Source organism: Lissotriton vulgaris, chromosome 1_2 (genome assembly GCF_964263255.1).
Source record: "Lissotriton vulgaris chromosome 1_2, aLisVul1.2, whole genome shotgun sequence".
NCBI lineage: Eukaryota > Metazoa > Chordata > Amphibia > Caudata > Salamandridae > Lissotriton > Lissotriton vulgaris.
Genome location: NC_141686.1, coordinates 145,556,038 through 145,568,338, shown reverse-complemented (window position 1 = coordinate 145,568,338; position 12,301 = coordinate 145,556,038). Strand labels below are relative to the sequence as shown.

General features: G+C 44.4%; 1 protein-coding gene across 1 annotated transcript in view; it reads left to right on the top strand.

Moving 5' to 3' along the window:
• Positions 1-12,301, top strand: part of AGBL3 (AGBL carboxypeptidase 3) — a 687,703-nt gene that overhangs the window by 634,466 nt on the left and 40,936 nt on the right. The window contains exon 20 of the mRNA XM_086953007.1: positions 9,588-9,748. Within this exon, the coding sequence (XP_086809133.1) occupies positions 9,588-9,748 (161 nt within the window). The remainder of the gene's footprint in view (positions 1-9,587; positions 9,749-12,301) is intronic.

Genomic DNA, 12,301 nt, shown 5'->3' with positions numbered 1-12,301 from the left:
CACAGTCACGTGCATAGGGTGCTAGTTGTCTTAATGGTCCTTTCAATGCTTGAACGTTGTCATGTGATCAAGCCACTCCGGTGGTGAAACGCGTTATGGCTGACTAACGAGAAATAAACTCTACTTTCTGCACTCAACCTGGGCTCGTGTCTGCTTTACGTTGCATGCTGGAGACAACACGCTGCATCCGATTTCCCCAAGCGGCTCCTGGGATATATATATATATATATATACATATATATATATATATATATATATGTATATATATACACATATGTATATATTTACTAGCAGCCCGTCCCGACGTTGTCCGGGTATGAATTGCTGCTGGCCAGTAGTATATTGTTTTGTAGGATTTCGTTTTGATAGCATTTCTTATCTGTGACAGGCCTGTTAAATGCTCCGATTCACAGTGCACTGCTGATGCACTTAAGAGTGCGCGTTCAGTAGTGTGTGAACTTGAGTTTCCCTACTTTATTTTTCCTTGCAATATTATATAGCGCGACCTCGACAACATGACATGAGCACAATTTACACAACAGAAGAACACATTCATTTGTGGTAGGCACGGGGAGACAAAATGATTTGCCTGGAATCACAGGATGTTGAGCTGATGCCGAGATTCAAACTTAGCTCCCCAGCTCTAAAGTTCACAATTCTAGAACTTGTGGCGGGAGGTGTGTCTAAAAGTGTATGTCGGTGCTGGCCATCAATGAGAGAGACCTGTACATTTTTCAAATGGGTGGTGAAAAAAATATGAGTATGTTGCTGGAGATGCGGGCCGCCGTGCCACCAATGTACTTACCGGGGGAGGGTAAACACCCATTATTCCGCAACTTTCTTTCCGCATACCATCACTCCGCATACTTTCATTTCGAAAGTACCATGACTCCGCAATGCCATTATAACGCATGGCATTACATTTTATATGCTTTAACCACGCATACATTTACAACGAAATTCGTTGTAAATGCATGAATGGTAAAAGCATGTTTTTTTTAAATGTTTGGATATGGTAAGTATGGGTATAGGGGTATATGTTTTGGGTTACTAAGATAAATGTTTTGGGGTGTTTGGGTATTTTAAGGGTTCAGATATAGTTTTGTGTTATGGGGTACGGGGGAAGTTTTAGGGTTTAGGGATAGATAGGGGTTTTGGGGTACAGGGGTATTTTTAGAGTTCAGGGCTAGGTTTGGGTTTTGGGGTACAGGGGTATTTTAAGGGTTCAGGGCTAGGTTTGGGTTTTGGGGTACAGAGGTATTGTTTGGGTTCAGGGGTAGGTTTGGGTTTTGGTGTACAGGGTTATTTTTAGGGTTCAGGGCTAGGTTTGGGTTTTGGGGTACAGGGTTATTTTTAGGGTTCAGGGCTAGGTTTGAGTTTTGGGGTACAGGGGTATTTTTAGGGTTCAGGGGTAGGTTTGGGGTTTGGGGCACAGGGGTATTTTAAGGGTTCAGAGCTAGGTTTGGGTTTTGGGGTACAGGGGTGTTTAGGGTTATGGGGTAGGTTTGGGTTTTTGGGTACAGTGGTATTTTTAGGGTTCAGGGCTAGGTTTGGGTTTTGGGGTACAGGGATATTTTTAGGGTTCAGGGGTAGGTTTGAGTTTTGAGGTACAGGGATATTTATAGGGTTCAGGGCTAGGTTTGGGTTTTGGGGTTATGTTATGTTATGTTAAATAAATTTCTTAAGCGCAACTAACACCATTAGGTTCCTTGGCGCTGAAATGGAGAGAGCAGATGAGAAGACAGGAAATAGCAGTTATTTATAGGATTCAGTAAAAAGAAGAGTTTTGAGGGAGGATCTGAACTTGGAATAAGGAGAGGACAACCTAAGAGGGAGGGGGAGGGAGTTCCAGAAAGTTGGGGCCAAAAAAGAAAACTTGAGGCCGCCGTGTTTCTTTCTCTTGTATCTCGGGACTGATAACAAGGCTAACTGGGATGACCGGAGAGTGCGGGAAGGAACATACGGGTGGAGGAGGGAAGAAATGAAAAGGGGACCATGACCTGCAAGGGATTTGGAGATGATGCAGCCAAGCTTAAATTTGCAGCGGGCAGCTACCGGAAGCCAATGGAGACTCTTTAAGAGAGGGCGGACATGTTGATCTCTAGGTTGAGAATAGATCAGGCGGGCGGCCTGGATTTGGATCAACTGAAGCCTCCTGAGTTGGTAAGCAGGAATGCCTACATATAGTGCATTGGCATAGTCAAGCCTAGACATGACTAGCGCAAGCAGGGCCAAGGTAAGGGCCTGCGATGTAAGTAGGCGGGAGATTTTGCGTATTTTCCTAAGTTGGAAATGGCTTGAGGAGACTACCGCGCTGATCTGGGGCGTCATAGAAAGATCACTACTAATGACGACTCCCAGGCTTTTGGCACAGTTGACAGGGCAAGGAGGGCTGCCAAGGCTAGCAGGCCAAAAGGAAGAATCCCAAGGGTTGGAGGGTCCCCCGACAAGAACCAGCTCGGTCTTGTCGGGGTTGAGCTTCAGGTGATTTGAGCTCATCCAATTGCTGATGAAGCAAAGGGTGTTTTGGAAGGTGGAGATAGATTCAGCAGAGGAATCGATGGTAAAAACTAATTGTATGTCATCCGCGTAATTGAACGCGGTGACATTAAACTGACGAAGGGCACGGATAAGTGGGGACAGATACAAATTAAAAAGAAGAGGGGATAGGGAAGAACCCTGTGGGACACCACAGGTCAGTTTGACCTGAGTAGCAGAGAGCTGAGACAGCCTGACTGCTTGATGGCATTGGGTCAAAAAAGAGCGGACCCAGTCCAGGGCGGTGCCCTGGATGCCAGCCTCCCTGACACGGTCGACCAAGATGTCGTGGTCGACCGTGTCAAAGGCGGCCGACAAATCCAGGAGGACCAAAGCCTGGCAGATGTTAGCGTCAGCCCCCCTGCGCAATTCCTCCATCACAGAAAGGATGACTGCTTCTGTGGAGTGCGCAGGTCTGAACCCGGCCTGCTGGGGGTCCAGGGGGTACAGGGGTATCTTTAGAGTTTAGGGACAGGTTTGGGTTTTGGGGTACAGGGTATATTTATAGGGTTAAGATGGGTTAGTGTTTAAGAGTGTTGGGGTATTTTAAGGAGTAAGGGTGGGTTATGATTATGGGGTGCAGGGGTATTTAAAGGAAGCAGGGTGGGATTAGCACACAATATGAGACCTGGCATGAAGGGCAGAAGGTACCACACGCCCCTAGCACAGGCCCACATCACAACGCAGACACGCCCACAAGGGACTACTTTGCTGGCACGGTTCTTTTACTTTTTAAATGTAAATGGTGGGCGTCTGCATAGCCTATGTCCTTCTGCTGCAACTGCCCTTTCCAACGCTGTATTGGGAGTTGTGATTGGTGCTTTGGTTCTTGAGATTACCCGCCTCAAAGGTTTGGGCTCTCTCTTTATTATATTAATATCTATATCTATACTACTAATATAAAGGAAGAACTTTGAGGCTTTGAGGCGGGTAAACTCGGGAACCACAGAGCCAATCCACACACCCGATACATCGTTGTAATCCTCAGGGTGTGCAGATGGACATAGGCTATATAAAGTTAAAAAATACGTTATATTTAAAAAATTTACATTATAAAAAAAGTAGTCCCCTCGAAGTAGCGCGTGCGCGTACCCTTACGTGCGCGTGCGAGTTTCTGATTGGCTGGCAGTCGACTGTCAACATTCCAAACTGTCCAACCCAGGAAGTGTTGGCCACCATTTTGTTTTTCAGGAGAACTGAGGCACAAGAGAGCCCATAACAAGAGTGGAAAACACAAAAAGGGGGCAGGGTACAGACCCCCCAAACCTCTAGCCCTTCTCAGGGGGTCCCAGAAGGACCCCCAAGGGCAACAAAAAAAATAATTCGAAAAAATCACGGGGTACGCGCACCGTACGCGATTAAAAATATATATATATATATTTTTGCACTTGGTGATCTTTCTGGGACCCCCTGAGAAGAGCTAGGGGGTCAGGGGGTCTCTACTCTGCCCCCTTTTTGCATTTTCCACTCTTGCTTTGTGCTCTCTTGTGCCTCACTTCTCCTGAGAAACAAGATGGCTGCTCAGGTGGTCCCAGAAGGATAATAACATATTTAAACGTTATCCGCTAATAGAATTAGCATTTAGAAAACCTTTGAAATGTATTGAAAAAAACTATAGGATTCATGCCTGATATAGTTATGAATTAGCATTTAAAAAACCTTGCAAATTCACTAAAAAAAACATAGGTTTCAGTCCTTATATAGTTAGGAATTAGCATTTAAAAAACCTTGCAAATTCACTTAAAAAACTTTAGGTTTCAGGCCTTATATAGTTAGGAATTAGCATTTTAAAAACCTTGCAATTTCACCTAAAAAACCATAGGCTCCAGGCCTTATATAGTTAGGAATTAGCATTAAAAAAAACATTGAAATTGCTCCTATTTCACGCACCCGCAATCCACTGCTGATGATGTCACATATTACATCAGTCATGACATGGTAAGTGACATCACTGATGACATCTCAAATGACATCACTGATGACATCACTGATGGCATCTCAATTGACATCACTGATCACATCACTGATGGGGAAACATCCCTTACAACGAAACTTTTACCACGCAGTGCCTTTACGACGTAACTATTACACCGCGTTTCATTATAACACACAGCGCTGGGGGGCGCTCTAGGATAGGGAATGGATTTAATTTACTATCCAACACCTTCCCTACTATCCACGGGGACTGGAGTTGGAATAGTAAATTAAACTATTCACTATCCAGCACCCCTCAACGCCATGCGTTGTAACAGCATGAATTGTAAAACCTGCGATGTAAAGGTATGCGTAGTAAAAGCATGCGTTGTAATGTCATACATCCCACTGATGATATCATTCATGTGATAATACGATGCAGCTCCTCACACTCTAATATAACCTTTGATACACCCAGTGTTAAATACAGACTACCATTCTTGAAACCATTGACACACCAATACCAGTAACTACATACGCACTCACTGATTCCTAGGTCTACACACACATCCACTCATTCACCCATAGAATCACTCATACATACAGTCACTCATCAATACAATACTAACATATGCACTCATATACCTATTCAGACACTCAGACACAGCCACTCATCCATGGAGTTACTCACACACCTAGTCAGTCATGCAAAGAATCAATCACACTTCCATTTCCTCAACTATACAGTTATACATACAGCACCTTACTTATTCAAACATATACTAACACATACTTACTCTCTTATACAATCACTGATAGAAGTACACAATGATCCATACAGCCACTCGCACAATCACTGGCCCTCATGTAGAGTCATTTATATATGCCAACTCTCACATGCACTGTGTTTTACATATGTACTTACTTGGACATGTAGCACTGACATATCCATTCACTCACCAACACACCCATGCACACAGTCAACCGCCCATACAGCTGTTTCCACATGCACTCTTGAACTCATACACCTAGTGAATCAATTGCTCAGACATCTATGCACAGAGTCACACACCTCCCAGCCCCCCACACACACTCTCAGTCTCCCATAGAAAAATACTTGGCAACCAATCAATAACCCATATAGCCACTCATATAGCTACTGATCAACACATGCAGCAGCTTAAACAACAACAGATGCACACATTCAGACAGTTTAGTCACTAACCCATGCATTTAGTAAGACACATTTAATCACTCACTCATACAGTCAGTCACGCACCTACTAAATCCTTCATCCAGATACTTATACACCCACTCATTCTTCAATATGTTAAACATATTTAAACTTCACAGAAACACACCGTCACTGGATGATCTCATCAGTGATGTCATTTGAGATGTCATCAGTGATGTCATCAGTGATGTCACTGACCATGCCATGAATTATGTAATATGTGACATCATCAGCAGTGGATTGCGGGTGCGCGAAATATAGTTAGTCCAACTAACTATATAGGAGCATTTCAATGTTTTTTAATGCTAATTCCTAACTATATAAGGCCTGAAACCTATGGTTTTTTAAGTGAATATATATATATATATATATATATATATATATATATATATATATATATATATATATATATATGATCAAGGCCGCAGGCTTGCAGTCGAAATGCGTCATCTTGACATACAAACGCAATAAACTTCATATTTTTCGCATCTGTAAAGGAGTTTGTGCCCGTGTTTGACCTGGTGTGGTTCTACCTTGCGATCCTGTTGTTCATATATATATATATATATATATATATACATATATATATATATATATATATATCTATATATATATATATATATATCATTCCAGAGTGCCCCAGAGCTCAGAGACGCCACTCCACAGAAGAACAGGAAACATCCTTTTATTCTTTAAAACCAGCTCACTTTCCCAAATGATTCTGTCCCTGACGCGTTTCAATGCACCTGCATCTTATTCAATAGGGAAGGGGAAAGTTCAAAAACACGGAGCAGACTGCAATTGCTTTTCACCCTTTCAAATGTAACCACCCTTCAATATGTGGCATGCTGGGTATTGCAGTCCAAATTACACCCTCTGGTGGGGTCCGTGTAGTTGCCATCATTTTTGCACCCCAAATGTTATTATTCAATGTTTATAGCCCTCCAGTGGGCTTTGGAAAGTGCTCTGGTTTTCAATGATAGAGTTCCTCCGTGCTGAAGACTGGCTGCCGTATTTCAAACAGCCAGACAGACCTCTTCTTCGATCCAGGAGGCGGTGCAATCTCCCACGGCCGAGGCCGCCGTGTCAAAATCATTCCAGAGTGCCCCAGAGCTTTGGAAAGTGCTCCGGTCTTCAGCACGGAGGAACTCTATCATTGAAAACCGGAGCACTTTCCAAAGCCCACTGGAGGGCTATAAACATTGAATAATAACATTTGGGGTGCAAAAATGATGGCAACTACACGGACCCCACCAGAGGGTGTAATTTGGACTGCAATACCCAGCATGCCACATATTGAAGGGTGGTTACATTTGAAAGGGTGAAAAGCAATTGCAGTCTGCTCCGTGTTTTTGAACTTTCCCCTTCCCTATTGAATAAGATGCAGGTGCATTGAAACGCGTCAGGGACAGAATCATTTGGGAAAGTGAGCTGGTTTTAAAGAATAAAAGGATGTTTCCTGTTCTTCTGTGGAGTGGCGTCTCTGAGCTCTGGGGCACTCTGGCATGATATATATATATATATATATATAAAACCTACTTGCGGTCGCCAGTAGGTAGTTCTAGTTAAGACCTAGTTACCATAGGAAAGTGGCAACATTCTATTCCCAATAACTTTGGCGCTGATTGACGAATCCTCGCGAAATTTTCAAAACTCAGCTCCTATGTTGAAAGTTTGGGGGTGATTCGTCAAGGGGGACCGAGAAAAAAGGGGGGTCCCAAAACGTGTTTTCTCCATGTTAATTTCCATAGGAACCTTTAGACAAGGCTACAGGTCGAACGGGTCAACGGAATTACCCCAAATTTGGCAGGGAGAAGGGTCTTGGTCTAGAAAATACGCGTTTGTTTATTTGGTGTAAATCCGTTCAGTAGTTTTTGAGAAACATCGATATTTGGGAATTCTGCCATCTGATTGGTTGAGTTTGCCTCAGCTGGATACCTCAGCTCTTGCACCAATGCGTCCATTTATGGCACTTAAATAAAGACACTTTTTATATAACTTTCAATCTCCGTCGCTTTAATACACACAGCCACTTACTAAGACTCACCTGATTTCACCATTTGTCTTCTGTGGCATTGCAAAATTCTGCATCATATTCTTCGCAATTATTTCTTTATTTCTGCTTGCAAAAAACCCTGCATTGGAGTCTTCAGACCGGTAGGGGTGATTAGTTCGCTTCCCACTCCCTGTATAGTATAAACGCATACTAACACTACTTACACAGGTATGCTACAGTGGCCAGTAACCTGCAGCGCCCACAGCACATCACTTTACAGCAGTCAGCTCACGGCTTAGGCTCACGGTTTCATCCCCTAGTCTTCAGACCGTTACCAGTGAGTAGTTTGCTTCCCACTCCCGCTATACTCTAAATGCATACTAACACCACCTGCACAGCTATGCTACAGCGGCCAGTATGCTACTGCACCCAGAGCACATCAGTTTTCACCACTCAGCTCACGGTTTAGGCACAAGCTTTCATCTCCGAGTGTACCAGCACCTCACCTTAGCACCATCTCACTCTGGGCAAAACAGCACTTTCACACTCCCTGTATAGCACACCCTAACCACCCCACAGAGCTCACAGTGCTCCTACCCTCCTCTTTCCTATTTTGTTTGCCATTTTTTCCCCTTACTCACTTCAACTCAATCACAAAATGTCTGCCAACACTTCCTAGTTGCAACCGTTCACAACCTATAAGCAGCAAGCTTGTGCTCATAACGCCTCAGCCAATCAGATGGCAGACTTCCCAAATATCGATATCTGTAAATTTCGATATTTCTCCAACCTACTGAACGGATTTACACAAAATAAAAAAAAGCGTGCTTTCTAGACCAAGACCCTTCTCCCTGCCAAATTTGGGGTAATTCCGTTCGACCAGTTGCCTTGTCTAAAGTTTCCTATGGAAATTGCATGGAGAAAACACGTTTTGGGACCCCCCTTTTGTCTCGGCCACCCTTACTGAATCACCCCGAAACTTTCAACATAGGAGCTGATATGAACAAAGAATTAGTTTGGAAAATGTCATTAGGATTCATCAAACGACGCCAAAGTTATAAGCAAAACAGAAAATGCTCCTACTGTGGAAACTTGGTCCTAACTATAACTACCTACTGGCGACCGCCAGTGGGTAATATATATATATTGGCATGTTGAGGTGTATTTATTACACAAAATGCAGTGATATAAAAAACAATATTTCGAAGCACACAAAGGAGCTCATGAAGCAGTCTCATTCCCAGATTTTGCTTAAATTAGCTTACATAGCTTTCTGTTCATGCTGTTTAACCCCTTCGACGCTGATGACGAGCTCAGCTCGTCCTGAAGTACACCTCTCGTACGCTCATGACGAGCTGAGCTCGTCATGAACCGCGGGATTTTTAAATCTTCAGCGCACAGCGGGAAAATGCGCTGCACCGATAGTGTTAAGGATGTGCATTAAAGTTGCCTAAAACACAGTTGTATTGGCTGAGTGGGAGGAAAAGTTCTGTTAAAAGAAACTGTACAATAGAGACCAAGATGCATGGTTGGTTACTGAGGAAAAAATGCAAATGATTATCTTTAAAAGCATGTCCACCCTTTGCCTGAATACCTACCCTGCATTGCCACGTGCTGCTTTTGAAAAATCATGAACTCTTTCCTGAAAAAGTCGAAGGAAGAAGCACTTGACAAGGCAGAGAGCATTAGCTACAAAGATTTGAAAAGAGGAAAGGCTGACAATGAAACTATGACAAGCAATGTGTGTGAGACTGGCTGCTACCTGTTTTTTTAAGATAGCTATTTGTTGTGTTAATGTGTACATTTCTAGTTAACCAACACCATAGATATAAGTAAAGGGATTCGGGAAAAAAGTAATGTAGATAACAAGTTTTATACTTTGATTTATGTTACCACCTCTGCCAGCGCCACAAGAAAGCCTCACCTGAGAAGCAGCAGCATTATGAAACATCCAGTGCAACCAGTGCTGTACGAACAGCTGAACCAGGATCCGCCGGCCCTCAGGAGAAATTATGGTTCAGCCCCCATTTACCCAGCAAACGCAGAAGATTGGCAGATAAAATCAGGTGAGGTTGTTGGACACGTGCACACACACTTGTGCACACACACACACACGTTTATTTTAGCAGATTGGGTGTTATTTATTGCACAGAATGCAGTGGTACAAAAAAACGTATTTTATATGGAACACTGAAACCATTGTTTGGGCCACTAGGATCATGTGTCATGGATGACCAAATCGTTCATTAAACTGATCTAAATGATGTGGGTAAAAAGCTAGATTATGAGAAATATTTTCTGGAAGTGTTGTTTTCATCAATTTGAGCTGGAAGAACATTTTTGTGAAATCTTTAAATCCGTCAAATTATGTGGCAAATATGGTGAACTCACAATTATCTAGTAACCGTTGCAGCCACAGAATAGCATACATCCACTGGCCATCACCATTGTCCAATTGTCAGCAGTTTATTCACAAATGTTAGCCTAAATAGTAAATATTGTAATTCTAATCAGTGGCCATTGTTAGAGGGACTTTGAAGAAAAATGTGTTTTGTTACTGACTACCCAAAAATAACCATGTAATATGATAAAAATATATATATAGGAGCCATGACGGCGGACAAACTGGCCGCATAGACGCCCGGCTCCGCCGCTCGCCCTCGCCTCCTGCACCATCCTGTTAATGATCCTGCATCCCAGCCGTGACCCCGTGCAGATGAGCGCAGGCGGGGCCCGACCGTGTAACTCTGGTTCGGATACCGCCCCAGACGACCGACAACCGTCGTCGTGAAGTTTCCGGCCTTTGCTGTGGGCGAGCCGGGACCTCGGGTGGCACTGCAGCCGACTCGGAAGTGATAAACATCGGCCCAGGTCGGCCATGGTGGTCCGGTGCCCCGAGTGGAGAACTGGAACTGCACGCTGCCGTGGGTACAGGGCGAGTAGCGGCGCTGGACCTTCGAGCTCCGCGGCACGGGTTTTCCGCATGTGCCTATGATTGTGGAGACAATAGGCTGCGAGGCAGAGTGAACTGCCCGGATCGGATTTTCTGCCGGAGTGTGACCATACACCATTCGAAGTTGCTATCTGTGGGAGATTTCTCGCCCAGTTACGGCTGGTAAGCGAAGTGCGGCACTGTGCGTGTGTGTGGGCTCGAGTGTGCTTCTTCATGACCCCTTCGCACACTGCAAGTTGTTAATCGGACCCCGACTGCCTGTCGAGCCGGCTCCCTACCTGTCCCTGGAGGAAGAAGGGTTTGTGTATGTTTGGCGGAGGAGGATGGCACCTACAATGAGAGATGTCTTGCTGGCTATCAAAGACTTGCACTCAGCCCTGAAAAGTCGGTGGATGGTCATAAATGCCTCGTAGTCGGTCACTTCTCCTGCCACAGGACTTCTAGAGGTGGATGGATGCAAAGAGGAATGGATGCCCGAACTACCCCAGGTTGTTGACGCCGAGGATCCCCAGGGAGGTGTGGTGTTGGACTTCGGGATCAGTGAGCACAATGGCCGGGACTGCATGTCTGTTGCCCTTTTTACCTCCCTGCCGGTTGATCCGCTTCCTGACCACCAGCATTTTGCCTCTTCGATGACGATAAGTGTACCCTGGTGGATTGAGTCTGAGTCATTGTCGCGGTATCTGCCGAGTGACTTGGTTGCCCCTACTGATATTGTTGGTCCATTTAGTCTGTTTGCTCATGCAATGGGGAGATTGTCGACTTCTGCTCGGACCGGACAGGGTTGAACGCTGACTGTCTATGATACTTCATGAGTGACCCCGGTGCCGACGTGGAACATGGCTTGTGTTTGAGACCTTGGGGGGTTGGGATGAAAGTAAATTGATGCTCACCTTTCATCTTGGTGGGCTTACGCTTTTTAGGTTGTGGGGGAGGAGGGTGTGATTGGTGCTGGAGCTAGGGCCCTCCCCCGTTTTTTCCCACTTTCGGGGTCTTACTGGGGCGACAGGCATGCCTATAGGGGGGGGTGGACCATGGCCTTCTGCTGGTATGCAGGGTGTGGGGTTGGGGGATGGGACGTGTTTTATGTTCTTTCTTTGTTTCTATGGCCCTACTTTCTCCTTTTCTTCTTCTTCCTGTATCCTTTTTTCTTATTTCCTATATACTTAGTTACTAGGTGAGGGATCGGGGTCCAGTTTCATTGGGAAGACTTCTGTGATGTGTACTTAGGTAACTTAGCCGCTGCCTTTTGCTTTCATGAGTAGGACGCTGCGGTCCAGTACATAATGGTTGTTACTTCATATCCTGTTTTAGCTTCCAACCTGTGAATTTCTATTGTAGACTGTTATCCTGCTCTAAGACTTACTCAGACTCTGATTTTGCAATATCGCATGCTATAAGATCCTCATACCCTTATTATAAACTGGAATCCTCTCATATCCTGGAACATTGTGGACAAATTAATCCATCAATCCTGACTTAAAAGGCTACGTCGAACTTTACAGTATTGTTGACTCTCGCTGTGCGAGGCTCTGAATCCTTCTGTGTTGTTGTCCAGTGATTTTTTGGCCTGTGCCTACAATTCCCTGTAATGCTACAAATGAGGTTTTCCAAATAAAAATTTTATTAAAAAAAAATATATACTTATCATGTGTAATATGATCCT